The sequence below is a fragment of the Ictidomys tridecemlineatus genome, chromosome 12 (assembly GCF_052094955.1).
Source record: "Ictidomys tridecemlineatus isolate mIctTri1 chromosome 12, mIctTri1.hap1, whole genome shotgun sequence".
NCBI lineage: Eukaryota > Metazoa > Chordata > Mammalia > Rodentia > Sciuridae > Ictidomys > Ictidomys tridecemlineatus.
This window is the reverse complement of record NC_135488.1, coordinates 61426832-61444374: the sequence shown is the minus strand read 5'-3', so window position 1 is coordinate 61444374 and position 17543 is coordinate 61426832. Positions and strand designations below refer to the sequence as shown.

Sequence of the window (17543 nt, the reverse complement as noted above, 5' to 3'; positions counted from 1 at the left end):
CCTCAGACTCCTGAGCCATAGGTGTGCATGACCACGCATGGCTAATTTTTTGTTTTGTATTGTACAACTGTTAAAGAGTAACAACTTAGTACCTAGTTTATGCGTATTGTAAAATTAACTTTATTTTGTAGCACTGGGATCTGACCCAGGGCCTTGTGCATGCATGCTAGTCAAGTTTTCTACCACTGAGGTGTACTCCCAGTTCCTTGTTCATAGGTATTTAAGGGCATTGTCATGAATATGAATGAAGTTGACAGGAAATCACAAGAATTTTTTCCTTTAAAGCAATAGTTTTCAAACTTTTTAGCTAATTGGCATCCTTGACACATTTTAAAATTATTGGTAGCTCCAACAAGCTTTTGTTTATGTGGGTTATTGATAATTTCCACGTTAGGGGACTTAAAATAGAAATTTATGTTTTAATTTAGTTTTTTAGTTATAGATGAACACAATACTTTTATTTTTTTATTTTTATGTGGTACTCAGGATTGTATCCAGAGCCTCACACGTTAGACAAGTGCTCTACTATTGAGCCATAACTCCAACCCCCTTAAAACAGAAATTGAGAAAATATTTAATGATTCATTTAAAAATAGCAAGTATTTAAAATAGTAAAGCTGAAAATTCCTCATTGTATATTAACACAAAGTGTAGTTTTGTAGAAAATTATTATTTTCCAAAGCAAAAATATTTATGACTAGCCTTATTTTACTTAACTTTAATATCTGACTTAGACGACAGCAAGATACTCATAACTACTTCTGCATTCAATCTGTTGCTGTATCATACATGTCATAGAAAATGCCACTGTTCCCTTTTAAGAGAATGAGAGTGAGTAAGGCAAATTATATTTTAATATTACTTAAAATATAAATTTGAATCTAGGTATCTTTTAAAAGTGTCTTAGGACCTAGGAGTTCCTTGGCCACACTTTGATGTAATGGATATGTCTTTATATTACTTAAAATTGAAAGGAACACTGAAAATAGTTATGAAACAAATAGTGTTGTACTGGCTAAAAGTTAGAATGCTTAGGTTCAAATATCATTGGCACTTAAGCTGTTTGAATGTGAATAGATTTCTTAATACTTTTTTTTTTTCCCCTGGGGTGGGTAACCAGGGGTTGAACTCAAGAGTGCTTGACCACTGAGCCATATCCATAGCCCTATTTTTATTTTATTTAGAGACAGAGCCTCACTGAGTTGCTTAGTGCCTCGCTTTTGCTGAGACTGTCTTTGAACTCACTATCCTCCTGCCTCAGCCTGCCATACCGCTGGGATTTCTTGCATGCGCCACTGTGCCCAGCCAGATTCCATAATACTTTTTAAGTTTGGAAATTATGTTTCTTCATGTATTATGTAGATATAATTGTACCTGTCCTGAAGATTAAATGAAATATTCTATGTTAAGTGTCTGGATCTTACTAGGCCCAATAAATGGTAGCTGCTATTATCATATTTTTATTCTAATGATTGTAGAAATGTCCAGTTAGCAGTATATTTAAGTACTTTATAAAGTATTACATGTGTAAGCTAAACAATCCATTTTTATATTGCTCAGCATTTTTATATTTGAAATTTTACAGTCATACAGGATAACTTTGCTTCTCCTGATTTGCCTTTGCTGACGTGTTTGACACAAGACCAGGAACTTGGGTCTGATTCCTTATTTCACCAAAGTCAACTAGATTTTGCACCTCTGAGGTAGGATGATTTATTTATTTTCCTCTACCCTTTCTACTCTTATCATGAGTTCTTTATAATATTTATGACTTCAGGCCAAGGCAGGACTTTGAATTAGAGGTAAGATATTAGTACACACTCTGAAGGTGGTAGTAAGGTGGTAAATGTGTATATTAATTTGGCATGGTAATGTATGTTTAGAGATGTGCAGGTGACTAGTTTATTTTAAAATAATTTCCAATATATTCTAGTATTTGAGGCATATTTTAATTAAAAGGCACACTGTAATTTCCTTTTTATCAACTTTCTCATATGTGTGCTACCAACATTTCTTCCCTTCTTCTTACTTTCATTCTTCAAAAAAGTATTCATTTCTAGATTACTTGTTCTACACTCTCATTTTGATCAATTGGTATTGAATCTGCCTACTTAATCTCTTTTTTTAATGATTTCTATTTCTGTTTTTTTTAAAAAAATATTTATTTTTCAGTTGTAGTTGGACACAATTCCTTTATTTTACTTATCATTTATTTTTATGTGGTGTTGAGGATTAAACCCAAGGGCCTCACATGTGCTAGGTGAGCACTTACCATTGAACCACAACTCCAACCTCAACCCTTTACCTTGTCTGTGAATATGAAGTTTTATAACATATTCCAAAGTCCTTTAGAGTAATCATAATGGGAAAAAAGTCTGGAATTCCTTAAAACAAAATTAAACTTATTCAAGAATATAATTCTCCTGCTTTTAGAACTGAAAGAAAAATCCACCTTAAATTAAAATCTATAGATATTGGGTTGGGGTTATAGCTCAGTGTTGTAGAACACTTGCCTAGTATGTACGAGGTCCTGGGTTTGATCCCCAGCAGTGCAAAACAAACAACACTGTAGATGCGTAGAATGTGAAAAGTAAGCTCTGCCCTTATGCTGTATATTTAGTTTTAATAACTATTGAAAAGTGCTCTCTACACGTTTGATTGTCAACCTATGATTAAGTTACTATGGTATTTTTTTTTGGGAATGTATCTCTTGAAATGGTTTTCACAAGAATAATAAAGACTGGTAAATGAATTAATACATGGTAGGTGATAAACTAAATATTTAAAATAGTAAAGCTAAAAAGACTATTTTGAATTTTTCATTAAAAAACTTTTTTTGATAATATGAAAATCAGATTCTGTTTTGTTTAGGAGAAGTCTGAGATAATATTAGGATCATAGTTTCAATAGTTTGCCTTGTGTTTACAAAGATTTTGCTTTATTCTGTTGTTAGCCACTTTAATGGAATTCAAAATTTGTTTTTTTACATACTTTCAAATAAAATTGATATCAGTGAAATATCAGTTTTGTATTTTTATTTTAGTGCTTAAAAATTAAATGTTATTAAAGTATTACTTAGTTATATATGATTATATATTTTCAGAGGAATCCCTGATAAGACTGAAGACATTGAATGGTTTTCTCGGCCATCGGAAGTTAGTGAAGCTTTGTACCAGGCTACCTCAGAAGTATCTTCAGACTTAGTTAACAGTTGCTTTAGTGTATCTCAGCACGTACTTACAGGTAGCACAGCCATTGGGTCTCAGCGCTCTTTTTTATCTCCTGAACAAGAGAATAATAAAGAGAATACTTCATCCAACACTGTTGATGAACTGAAAATCCCCAAAGATTCTGATAATTATGATGCTCTTTGTTCATATATGTCATGGAAGACACAAAAAGACATACAGCAGCCAGGAAACAATTTTGCTGATAAAGATCAAGTTTCAGTTTCAACTTTATCTGATATTAGTGATGAAAATATAGCTCCTAAAAGAAGTGACAGTTTTAATGCTTCTGGTTTACATGTGCATTGGGAACAGGAGCCTTTACAGCAGACAGAACCAGGTCTAACCAATAAGGACCATGTTTCTTTTCCACATGAAGTTGCTTATGATAATAAAATGTCATATTCTTTCTTGCGAGTTTTGTTGGAAAGAAGAGGAAAAGCAATTCCCTTGACATCTGATAGTCATAATTTTGAGAGTGTGTTTTTAAGTTCTTCTGCTGAGAATGAGGTGAAACAAAAGGTGAATTCTTTGGAGGGATATGAAAGAACTGAAGGAGGTCTACAGAAAGAATTATCTCAATGTTTTAAACAAAAGGAGTCTACAAATAATTTGCTATCTTCAGAGGTGCATCCCAAATCTTTAGATGTAAAGTATGTTGGGAATGTTGTAGTTCCTGATAATTCTGTAAAAGTTTCAGAAGCACATATACTCTCTGGAGGACATGATATCTCTAAGATGGAGGCTTCTGGTGGTCCCCTTCAGACACCTGCATCCAACTTGGATGAGACATCAGTACAACTGTATTTTCAAGAGGAAAGAAACCAAAAGGAAACATCTGCTTTTGGTGAGAAAAATGTCATTGCTACTGAAAGTGTAGCCTTTGAGGCAGTTATTGCCTCTATTGAGCCTTCCGAGAAAGTGAGTACAGTAAGTGAAATCCAAAATGGCATCAGTAAGTCTTTAACAGATGACAGCCACAAGAGAGAATCAAAAAGTCCAGATCTTTCCTCATTAAATTATATTGATGAAAACTCTTTGTTTGATACACTTAAGTTTCCAAATTATCAGTCTACTTCTGGGGAGTTTGAACCAGAAGTTTCACAACCATTATTGCATAAAAATGATGATGATAATAGTTCCCTATGTTGGTATCCAAATATAAAATCACCCCTTAATTCTCCTCAGAAAATGTTCATTAAGCTACTTTCTGTTATTCCAGAGCTTAAGTCATCTGCTTTTTTAAGTGGAAAACCTTATGACCAGGCTGTTGGTCTTGGCAAAACACAATCAGCTGTATTTCAGCATGATATATGCAATGAACCATTTCTTCCTACTGGGAAGATAAAGTCTGTTTCTGCTCTTGACCTTGCAGAGAAGGTAGGATCTTCATACATTATTTATTCAATGAAGGTATCAACTTCAAATTCTTTGGTTTTACAAGATTTAAGCAAACCTTTGAAGAAGTTGCTGATTCCTCAGACTATAATTTGGGTAAGAATGTAAACTCTAGTAATGTCATTGAAGGTCCTCTTGCAGCTGTAGGAAGGAGCTTTTCAGCAACCTTGGTGGCGTGTGATGCAAAGTCATTAGGTGCTTTACCACTGACTGATGATGTGTCATTAATTGTAGTCAGCCAAGAGACATTGCTGAAAGCTGATATAGACCAAGGGGAAATACCTTGGCCTGTGGGAACTGAGTCCATTTTTACCATACATAGAGTTATGCAAAATGACTCCTGTTTTGTAGAGGAACTGCAGGAGAAGGCTGACTCTGATGACATTACTATGGATAATGATACTGAATGCTGTAGCCTAGATGAAAATGATGTTGTATGCAGTGAAAGTGTTGCTGACCTACAAAGAGAGGTGAGACACAATAAAATGATACTTGTTGGGGGGCTGGGGTTGTGGCTCAGCGGTAGAATTTTTGCTAGCACATGTGAGGCCCTGGGTTTGATCCTCAGCACCACGTAAAAATAAAATAAAGGTATTGTGTCCAACTACAACTAAAACAAAATTAAAAAAAAATGATAGTTGTGGGAAACATGGTCTTTTCAGGTATTATTTCAGGAAATTGTATTTGTCTTTATTTTGCTTTTTACTATTTCTAGACATGTGATCAACATGATTTGACTGGTGAGTATGGTGAGCTGGAAGTTTTAGAGAATTTGCTTGATGATCTTTGTGATAGCTCTCTGCCCTGGCAACATACTTCACAACTACTATCTGAGGAGGAAAGCAATTTTGAAAAGCCTGTAAGTGTTTCTCTTTGACATTTCTTATTGTTGGGTAAAGGAATATTTTAGGGAAAAGATGATAATGAAAGTAAAGGACCTATTATTAAACATCCCATAACACTAATGGGTGACTTATAACCTGGTCTTCATCTGATAGCCATCAATATGCTCCATTAAGTTGTTAGAGGCTGGCATAAAAGAAATGTTTATGTTTTATAAACCATAAGACCTAGTAATTTCTGTGGTGTCTTGGAAAGAGCATCTTTTGGAGCTCATAGGCCTTTTATCTTGAGGCATCCTAATTCATGTCATGCAGCAGCAAGTCTTTGGGACAGTGTTAAGATTCGATGCATTTACAGGGACATTCAAATGATTGTGCTTCCTTCTGCTGGTTTTCAATGTATTGGCTTTGATCTTAGCCAAAAGGCTAAGAAGTTGGAGCTGGGGTTGTGGCTCAGTGGTAGAGTGGTTGCATGTGTAAAGCACTGGGTTCGCTTCTCAGCACCACATATAAATAAATGAGTAAAAAAAAGGCCCATCAACATCTAAAAAAATATATAAAAAAAAGGCCAAGAAACAATCAGTGTACAAGCCTTGAAATAGGTATTAGAATATCCAAGTATTTTTATTTTGAAAAAGAAATCATATCATACCAGGTATGATAGTACTCTTTCTGTATGGCTCATCATGCATTCAGGGGATTTGCCTGCTCCTTGGATTCTTCCTTGCTCTCCTCATCTGTCTCTTAAGACTAGTCATTCATACTCCTTTACTTACTTTGATATCTACTAATTGTTCTTCTAAGTGATTGAGTAGCTACTTATTTGTGATAAGCTTAGAGCTGTGAAAAGGGCATAAAGATTGGGGTCAAATTTCAGTCAATTTATTTTTTAAGGATAAGGATATAGAAGTGTAGCTCAATGATAGAGAACTTGCGTAGCATGCTCAAGCCCTGGGTTTGATCCCCAGTAGTGCAAAAATAAATAAATAAATAAAATTAAAATAAAAAAAATAAATAAGGGCTGGGGATGTGGCTCAAGTGGTAGTGTGCTCGCCTGGCATACGTGAGGCACTGGGCTCGATCCTCAGCACCAAATAAAAATAAAATAAAGATATTATGTCCACCTAAAACTAATAAAAATAAATATTTAAAAATAAACAAATAAATAAATAAAATTTAAAAATCCAGTTCATTTACTTTCTTAAACCTTGTGCTTTGAGCAAATGACTTTGGAGGCTGACTTTCCTGATCTAATCAATCTCATATATTTCCATATTAAATAAGGTAAGGTATAGAGCACTTATGGTGCCTGTTACAAGTGGTTTCCTACTCTTCTATCATTTTCAATGTCAGATGCTGCTTGGCTACTTGGTGTGTGTGTGTGTGTGTGTGTGTGTGTGTGTGTGTGTGTGTGTGTAACAAGTTTCTCCTTGTTCTTGATAGCAGTATGTAATAAAATACGATTTTAATATCACTTATTTTGGTTAACTCAAAAAATTACATAAGGTTCAGTCTTAGATTTGTTTTCTTTCTTCCCCTTCCTTTTTTCTTTTCCTCCTTCCCTTCCCTTCTCTTCCCTTTTCTTCCCTCCCTACCTGCTTGTACACCTAGTTTCTTCTCGAGATTTAAATGCCTTTCTCTGTATAGATGGTATCATCTCTTTTTGGTTCCTAATATTAATTGCCTTGAGTCAGGCCCTTATGGTATTTTTACATGAGGTTTTCTTGTGAAGATTATCATCGTCTCAATTTCAACTTTATATAAAAATAATCAGACTGATCAGATGAAAGTTGACTTCCTAAGTTCTTATAGAAATATTAGCACTTTTTCTAGTTTCTTTGTCATCTTTCTTTCTTTCTTCATTGTGGATTTAAGTGTGGGAAACAAAACAAATCTTGAGATTTTCTTCCTGATTCCTCCAATTTTCAATTAGTAATGAAGTTTTTATATTTTCAATACTTCCCATCTTTTTTCACTCTACATTTTATTTTGGATTACTTTCTCTAATAGTTCTATGTTTTGAAGTTTTGCTATAATGAAATTTTTATTGAAGTCAACATCATGATAGAAGTTTCTTTTTGTATTTCGAAGCTGAGGTGAAAAACTACTGTTAAATACACATACAGTATCTATGTATATCATATATGTTTATATTAATGAACTATATTTCAAAAGAGTTAGTTAGGAGTGGAATAATTGAAAACAGTGCTGTATGTGGAGTGGGGTTCCTTGGCAGCATCATCATTTTGGATTAGGTAATTCTTTCTTGGGGGGGGGGGTCTATTCTGTGTATTTTAGGATGTCTTGCAGCATCTCTGGCCTTTACTCACTAGATATCAGCAGCATTCTTTTCTCCCCAAGTCATAACAGTGAAAAATGTCTCCTGGCCTTGTGAAATATCCCTTTGCAAGGTGCAAGATCTTCCTCATTTGAGAACTACTAATCTAGAGAAAACTGCATAGGTAGTAGATGTAGAATATTCATTTTCACACCCTGACAACTTCCTGAGAATTGACAAAAATGATAAAAGAGGATAGAACACTTTGTGCTTATGTGCGTTTTTAGACACCTTCCTGAGAGGGTATAACTAGACCAATCTTTTTAGGGACTTCCAAAACGTAAAAGTTGTATATGTTTTCATGTAAGTATACTTTGAATTTGGTGAAAAGTTATACTTTATGTATTAAAGTTATCAATAATGATTGTATTTTCTAGCAAGGAAATATTTGGATCTGCTGAAACATTAGGGACTTCTTTTCAGCAATTTACTTTTACTTCATTATCAATTTATATTCCCAGCTAAGTTTTTTTTTTTTTGGTACTGGGGATTGAAGTCAGGGGCACTCAATCACTGAGCCACATTCTCAACCCTATTTGTATTTTATTTAGAGACAGGGTTTCACTGAGTTGCTTTGTGCCTCGTTTTTGCTGAGGTTAGCTTTGAACTTGCTATCCTCCTGCTTCAGCTTCTGGAGCCTCTGTGATTACAGGCATGTGCCATTGTGCCCGGCTCCCAGCTACTTTTGATTCATGAAGTTTGAGGACTTTGGGGGTTTGATAAATCAGCACTCTTGTAGTTCTTTGATGCTCTGATTTTTTCCTCTAAATATTTGTGAATGTCTAGAAATTTTACTGTTCGTTCTGTACTCTTTTTTTCCCACAGCATACTTCTCCCCTTAAGAAAATTCTTGAGTTTATCAAGAATAATATCATGGTTCAAATATTTTAATGGTGGTTATTATAAGGAGCAAACTTAGGTAACAGAAGACTTTTGGGCCTACTATCTGTAATATTCTATAAGGCAGATTTTAAACCCACAGGATGATTTGTAGATCTTCTCAGACTTTGACCAAACCAAACAATAAATGAATATATATGAATTAAGTATATATGAATGTGGATGATTTCAGCAGAGCTGAGTATATTGATTATAAGTAAATGTTGACTACTATAAGTTCATTTTTTATAATAATGAGGTTTGTTTTTTAACAGGTGAAGACTGAAATTAATCTTTTCTTCTTTTCTCTTTTCCTAGGTAGTTCATTCTAATGTGAGCATTTGTGAGTCTTTTTCATCTGTTTTGCCTCCATTTGTTCCTCATGAGCCAATCAGAGAGTCAGATTACCATGCTTCAAATCTCAGAATGTTGAGGGTGTCTCTTGATAATGTGCCAAAGACTCCCCAACATTTAGCAGGTATGTAGAAAAAGGAGGTAGTAAATGTCTTCCTTATGGTTAGCTTGTGAAAAATACCTTGCTATAAACTTTCTAGCAACTTGGTTAGGGATACTTAGATAGTTGATAAAGTATTATTTCTGGTTTCGTTTGTGAAGGTGTCTGTGGAGGAGATTTGAATAAGTAAATGTAGTAAGGAAGATCTACTTTCACCAGTATGGGTCCTGCTGGTTGGCTGAGGCCTGGATAAAACAAAAAGGGAGAGGAAAGGCAAATTTATTCTCTCTCTCGAGAGTTGGGACATGTTCCCTAGGACATCAGAACTCCAGGTTCTCTGGCCTTTGGATTGCAGGCCTAACACCAACAGCCCCTTAGGTTTTAGGCTTCCCTAGGCTGACAGCAGTATAAAATCATTATCTCCAGCTGTAGCTTACTTCTCAGAATTACTTGCCAATCCTTTTACTCAGTTACCTCCATCTCATATTGACTTTAACATAAATTCTAAGTCTTCTAAGCCACCTTCCTCAACCCCCCCTGACCTACTTCTATCACTTGCCTCCTCTCTTAGCAGATAATCTTACTTTCTGACTCAGAATCGATCCCCCTCAGTTTCCTTTCTATAAGATTATATGCTTCCACTCTTGTCCTCTTTAGCTCAAATAATTTTTTTTCTTTCCAGTTATATAAAATGTTTATCAAATGGCTTTGCTTAACTTTTTAAAATTGATGCATTGTAATTATACAGAAGGATTCAGTATACTGTATTCATGCATGCACATAATGTAATTTGATCAATCTCATTCCCCAGTTATGGGGATCTTCTATACCCTGAAATTTATATATTGAAATCCTAACTCCCAAGGTGATAGTATTAGGAGGTGAAACTTTAGAGAGGAAATTGGATTATATGGGCTTTTTTTGGTGTCAGTTATAAACAAGACCTCACAGATTTCTTTTCTCTTCTACCATATGAACAGTAAGAGAGCATTGTGTATGAAGAATAGGCCCTCACCAAACCCTGATATGCCAGCACTCTCATCTTGGACTTTTTAGCCTCCAGAGCTGTGAAAAATAAGTTTACATAGTGAGGATAGGAGTGATGAAGCTCTTCATGTCTTGGACCAGAAAGGACTCCTTTACTTTTTTTGTGTTCATATAGATAATAAGTACAACTAATAAATATCTAGACCTCCAAATATTTAGAGCTTTGGAAGGAAAATGATGTATTTACAATGCAAATTAAAGCCATCTATCTATTATAAAAGCTTTGTTGAAATATCACACCATAAAATTTACTCATCTAAAGTGTACAAATCACCACAATTTAAGAACATTTTCATTCCCCCAGAAGAAACCCAATTAGCTATAACTTCTCATTTCACATCTCTTCAACACCCCTAGCCCTACATAACCACTAATCCACTTTTTCTATAAATTTGCGTATTTTGAACATTTTCATGGTAAATGCAGTAGTACAGTTAGCGGTCTTTTGTGACTGACTTGCTTCACTTATATAATGTTATCAAGGTTTATCCATGTTATAGCATGAATTGGTACTCTTTACTGAAAATAGTAGTCGTTTGTATGGATGTATCACATTTGTTTATCCATTCCATAATTGATAGAATAGATATAAACACTTGACTATTAGGAATAAGGCTGCTATGAAAACCATGTTCAAGCTTTTGTGTATGGAGTTTTTCTTTCTTTTTGCTAGGAGTAAAATTATTTATTGGTTCCTGGAACTGTGTTTATCATTTAGAGAAACTGCTAAATTGTTTCCTAAAGTCTGTATCATATTATATTCCCTTCAGCAATATTAGGATTTCAGTTTCTCTACATCCCAACAATGCTTGTTATTCCTGTCTGTTTGATTACAATCACTCTGGTTGTTGTTAAGAGATATCTTAACTGTGGTTTTGATTTACATTTCCTTAGTGGTTAAAGATGTTGAGCATCTTTTCTTGGGTTTATTGGTGTTTTGTGGATATTCTTTAGAGAAATGTCAGTTTAGATCCTCTGTCTATTTTTTAATTGGGTTATTTATCTTTTTATTGAGTGTTTTTTAAAATATGTTGGGTGTACAATGTGTCTCTTATTAGGTGTGCTGCTTAAACTTTTTTCCTAAGTCATGGATTTTCTTCGCTTTCCTTGATGGTATTAATTGAACTACAGCATTTTTAGTTTTGATGAAATGCACTTTCTCTGATTTGTTTTATATTTACTTTTTAGTTGTAATCGGATACAATACCTTTATTTTATTTATTTGTTTTTATGTGATGCTGAGGATTGAACCCAGGACCTTGCACATGGTAGATGAGCACTCTACCACTGAGCCACAACTTGAGCCTCTCTCTGATATTTTTAAATTAAAAAAATTAAAACAAAATTTAGTCAATAATTATAATGTAAAAGTTACTTTCTTATCTATATTTTAGAATACTTTTTTCTACTCTATTGGTTCATTTTAGTTTTACATGACAATAGAATCCATATTGGTATAATTATAAAAGCGTGGAATATATCTTATTCAAAATCAGACCTCAGTACCTCTCCTTCTCCTTCCCTTTCCCCACATCTCACTCCCTTTTTTCTGTTGAAGGTTTTTTGTTTTTTTTTTTTTTGAACTGGGGATTGAAATTAGGGGCACTGGACAACTGAACCACATCCAGGCCTATTTTGTATTTTTATTTAGAGACAGAGTCTCACTGAGTTGCTTAGTGCTTATGATTGCTGAGGCTTTCTTTGAACTCAGCATCCTCCTGTCTCAGCCTCCCGAGCTGCTGGGATTATAGGCATGCAACACTGCGCTTGGCTATAGTTATTTTTTTAAAGTTACTTTTTTGTGGGTGTACACAATGATGAGATTCACTGTGGTGTGTTCATATATATACATAGGAAAGATGTGTCAGATTCATTCCTTTTCCTATCTCCTTCATTCCCCTTTGTCTAATCTACTGAATATTGCTTCTTGACCCCATCCTTCTTTGGTTTTTTTGGGATTGGCTTACTTCACTTAGCACGATATTTTCTAATCCATTGATTTACCTGCAAATGCCATGATTTTATTCTCTTATAATGCTGACTAATATTCCATTGTGTATATATACCACAGTTTCTTTGTCCATTCATATCTTGAAAGGCATTTAGGTTAGTTCCACAATTTAGCTATTGTGAATTTTGTGCTGTGAACATTTATGTGGCTGCATTACTATAGTATGCTGTTTTAAAGTCCTTTGGGTATAAACTATAAACGGTTCAATTTAAATTGGATAAACAGATGAAAATAAAAATGTCTTAAAATTAAGCTTAGAAGTTTATCTATATGTTTAAAAAACTAATAAAATGTTGATGTCTATGAAATGTCTGATATGCTTTGATTCTAGGACTTTTCTTCAACAAGGAAGAAATGGCTAACGCTGTTCAATACACTTGTCTGATGTTTTGATAAAATAAGTAAAGTAAATTTGACATGGGATTACTCATTTATGAATATTTTTGTTAGATATCTGATTGATTTACAAGGCTAAAATGTTAAATATACCATTAAGTTATTCTTAACTCCTTAAATTACATTGGGTAACATTACTGATGTTTTCATAAGTTGGTTAAAAAAAAAGATATAAAGTTTCTTTGTCATCCCTGATACTTAGACATGGTGTTTTCATAAATTGGTAAACAGATGTGATTCTAGGTTAAAAAAAAGTTTCCAGAGATTTCTATATACAAAAGCCCAAAAGTTTCACCTGTTTCAATTAAGAGTACTATAAGTAAAATGAAATATTTCTTTTTATTCAAATGAAATAAGCTGCCTAAATTCAGAAATTTACAAGGATTGTTTCAAAATGTGAACAGAAAAGGAGGTTAACAGATGGAAAGGAGAAATTAGAAGGTTCTAGATATGGAAATATTTTTTAATAGAAGAGAAAAAAGTGTTCCTGGATAAGAAAGTCTTTATGTGATGAAGTACATAAGAAAGTTTAAGTAAGTGACAAAGAAGGACTGTGTAAGTTTGTCTTTACAATCAGTCATATGTTAAAAGGACAAAGATTTATTAAAATATTAGTTTACCCATAACATTGTGTTCATTAAGTTTTGTTTCTTGTTTCTAGAGCAAGTAATCTTAAAGGAATTAAACAGCTGGTTAAACAAGAACTATTTTTTTAGAAAATTGTGCTAGTGTATTTCTTTAAAAGCTAAACTTGGTTAATATAAAAACATCAATGTAATTGTGGTGCTATTAATGTGTTCATATCTTCCAGGTACAAGTCAAATCAGAGAGACTGGTTTTGGGTGAGTTAAAAAAAAAAAAAAGTTGGAGACTTTTACCTGAGGGATTAAAATTCCCTCAGTGTTCTTCCCCTGCCCTATCAAAGACTTGAAAGGGACACATAAGAAAAGGGGTGAATGATAGACCCAGTCTGATACCCTCTTAAAATTGGGAGCCATCTCACCACAAAGACATGAAAGCTAATTTTGGCTTTACTATAAATTACTAAAAATTCTGAACTTGCTTGGAATGCCTGCCTGTGCCTTGAACTCACCCATGCCAGGATCTCTCTGACCAGATAATAGCCCTCTCTAAAACTTTAGTGACACCTCATAAATCTTTGTTTTCCCTGGCCAGATAACCTTCTCTGAGGCTCTAATGACCTTCATAAATTCTGATGTTGGGGCCAGCAAAAATATAAACTAGCATTGGTGTTATACTCCTCAGGGTTTTGTTATCTGTAACCCCCCTTTGTGTAACTTTCTGGGCTATAAAGCTAGGCTGCAAGAAAGCCGCAGGGCTGCTTAGTCCCATGGCTTTTGTTGGGAGAAGCAGCCTGACCGGTCAAAATGATCAGCTTGCTTTAATTTGATTTTAATTGGAGTTAATTGTCTTTTCTTGTGTCCTGTCTAACAGCACCACCCAAAAAATAAGCAAATAAAATAAAGGCATGCTGTCCATTAAAACTACCAAAACAAACAAACAAACAACAAAAAAAATAGAGTTAATTAAGAGGAAAGAAAATGAGCCAGGTGGGTAGAAAAGAGTTTACAATTTCAAAAGAAATTGTAAACACAGAGAATGCAGAAGAGATTTAGGATATGATGGTGTGAGGGAGAAGAAGAAAAAATAGAAGTAAAAAATTAAAGGGAGAATGTAAGAGAGCAATAGAATTTGCCTATTAGTAAAAATAAAGAAGTGAAAGAAGAAAAGAAACAAGAGAAACTGATAAATGAAAAACATTATAAAACTAAACCAAAGTGTACTAATAAAACTCCTTATCCTCAAAAGACAAGGAAAAATAACTACATTAAAAAATGCTACAGATGAGAAAAAGGAAACAGATATGTATATGTATAAATGTTCATGAACTATTCACACAAATACACATAAATAAATAAAGGAAAATGAGATTCTTAATGAAAAATTCTACATTTATTTCCACTGAGGTGATCAAAATAGTCAGTGAGAATATATGTTCACTGTTTGTGCCCAACTGTCTGTCTTTTCTGTTTTTTCTGGATGTATGTGCTGAGCACAAGAAAAAGGCTGTGCGTTGTTAAACCCTTCCTCTTTTTGTGTTTCTTCCCATGTTGCCAGCTGGAGTTGAAAAATTCTTAGTTTCACTTCTCAGCAGTATGAGATATGGTGGGATGGGAAGTACTGTCAGTTGGAGTTTTGTCTACACTGACCAGTATGATGTGCTCCCAGGGTGGGGCTGCTGTAGAGTTCTCTGAGAGGATTTTCCAGAGGTGGAGTTCCTAAAGGTGGGACTTAGGTTTAGTAAGGTCTTAGGGTCTTTGCTGGGTGGTGACTGCTCTGGATAGATTAGATCAGTCAACCTCTAGGGCTGGGCAGTTTCCTTAGGAGTCTCCCTAGGTTCCACTTATGGAGTGGGGGAGCCACTCCTTTGTTTGCTCTGTTGCCCATGGACCCTTCTTTTCCAGGCTGCTGGTCTTAGTACCAAGCTTAACTAGATTTCTGACCCCCTTCATCTGCTTCTGTGAGCCTGTAGACGCACCTCTCTGACTTGTATTCACCTGGAGACAAGACTCTGTGCTTATTTTACTCTTGCTTTGTTAAGCACAGTCTACGTCATACGATAAGTGCCTGCCAGGACCTGTATGGACCATTTCAGATCTTCCAATTGCTGCAGTGGTCGTCCTGGATGGCTTCTGCATCAGCTTTCCACATATAGTTGGGAACATGGGCTGCCCTTTGCACATGATTATATACTGGAGTACAGCCTCTGGACCAACCTAGGGCAGGTTGCCTCTATGATCTCATGATGTTGCCAATAAATCTGTCCATTGTATTTCTCAGCATTTTCCCTCCTTCTGTGCTGCATTTGCATGGCTACTGGTACCAGATTGGCTTCTATGTTATCTTTTATCTTTATTTAATGTACCCAAATTTCTAAGTCTCTTAGGCATTCTGACCATTCAGAATGAATGGTGAAATCCCTCTTTCACCCACTTCACATTCAAGCAGTATTCCCATTGCTTGAATCCAGGGTCACAGAGTGACAAGAAATATATCCTTCTTCTAGCCCGCCATCTTCTTCCCTTAAACATTTTTATGTATACAGTTCCGTAGTATTAATTACATTGACATTGCTTGATTATCTCTACCATACATCGACAAAACTCTTCATTTTATGAAACTGAAACTGTACGTCTTAAACAGAAATTCCGCATTCTTTGCTCTTCCCGGTCCCTGATAACCACCATTCTCCTTTCTGTCTCTGTGAATTTGACTACTGTAATTACCACGTATAAGTGGAACCAAGTCTCTTTGTGACTGACTTAATTCACCTTGCATATTGTGTATTGTTGCAGCATATACCATAGTTTGTTGAATCTGTAACTTATTTAAAAATTTTTTTTGGTAGTTGTAAATGGACAGCATGCCTTTATTTTATTTATTTATTTTTACGTGATGCTGAGAATTGAACCTAGTGCCTCACAGGAGTGGCAAGTGCTCTGCCACTGATCTACAGCCCCGGCCTCCTTTTGAGAATTTTACTATCTTAATATCAAATGTTCATAAGCATACTGTTTCTATCCTTTTACTGTGGTCTTTTTCATTTCAACAATATTTTGTAGTTTTCAGCTTATATGTCTTGTACTTTTTGTTAATTTTAAGTTTAAATCTTCTTAATGATATTACACATAAGAATGTTAATGTCACTTTTGGAGAATTCATTGCTGGTATGTAGAAGTAAAATTGAATTTTTTATATTAATTTTGTAAACTATAGTCTTGCTGAACAGCTCATTCTCATTTTTTGCTTGGATTTCTTAATTTTTAATATAATACTACATTATCTTTGAATAGTCTTTGACTATAGATAGAAATTACCAGATGGGGCCATGGGTATGAGATTCAAGATAAAGCCCTTAGCAATTTGGAATAAGCCCTGGAGTCTTAAGTCATAGAACATGCACACCTATGCCATGAAACTTTGCTAATTTTTCTAAAATATGCAGCCCCATCACAGAGTGATAATAATAGCTAACATTTATTACTTGCTTACTTTGCTAAGCATTTACTTATTGTATAAAATTTATGTTAATATAATTATATATTAATTTTATAGCTATACTTTTGGTGATGTCTACTGCTATTATTCTATTTGATCATTGAACAAAATGAGACTTAGAGAAGTTAAAATGACTTGTCCAAGGCCCCATACATAGTAAAGTGGTGGGATGCCAGTCATGAACCCAAGCAGTCTACCTCCAGAGCTGCTTTTCTACTTCAATATCACATTTTGTTTGTTTCTTTCTGGGCTCTTTTTTCAGTTGCATTGGTCTACTTGTCTATCCTATCTTAAATATTACAGATTCCAACTTTTAAAAAAGCATTTTAAAAGTTAATTTTTAATTTCAACATAAAAATTATATGTATTTATGGGGTTCAAGGTGATGTTTTGATACATGTAGACATTGCAATAATTAAATCAAGCTAATTAACATTTCTCACCTCGCATTAAGATGAGAACATTTAAAATCAGAGCTTTATTATCTACCCCCCACCTCCTCCTTTTCTGTGCTAGGGATCAAATTTGTGGTCTTACATGTGTTAGGCAAGCCAGAGAGCTATTATTCTGTTTTTTGTTTATTTAAAGTTATTTTAAAAACAAGAAGAGGGCTACAAGCAGTAGAGAGAAAATGAATCACTTTACCCTCAGCAAGGTGATTTCAGGAAGGCTGGTGGATATAGAGATTTATATGTATATATTTATATATTGTTTTATAGGTTTTGGTTCTACCCTTTGTTTTTATCAAACCCTTTATGTTTTTAATCAAAAATTTTTTTGACAGATTTAATTCTCACTACCTTCTAAGGCTGTCTCAATATTAGGTATCCCAATTTTGAAAGGGAAATTATGCAAGACACATAGAATGAAC

At 34.4% G+C, this 17543-nt stretch overlaps 1 protein-coding gene across 9 annotated transcripts in view; it reads left to right on the top strand.

The window, feature by feature from the left end:
- Alms1 (ALMS1 centrosome and basal body associated protein) overlaps positions 1-17543 on the top strand; it is a 189806-nt gene that overhangs the window by 46653 nt on the left and 125610 nt on the right. For all 9 annotated transcript variants that reach the window (XR_013428866.1, XR_013428868.1, XR_013428867.1 and 6 more), the window contains exons 4-8: positions 1586-1703; positions 3104-4074; positions 4977-5095; positions 5341-5484; positions 9003-9162. Coding sequence is in view for 6 of the 9 variants with exons in the window: in XM_078029017.1 (XP_077885143.1) it covers positions 1586-1703; positions 3104-4074; positions 4977-5095; positions 5341-5484; positions 9003-9162 (1512 nt within the window). In the remaining 3 variants the exon portion in view is untranslated. The remainder of the gene's footprint in view (positions 1-1585; positions 1704-3103; positions 4075-4976; positions 5096-5340; positions 5485-9002; positions 9163-17543) is intronic.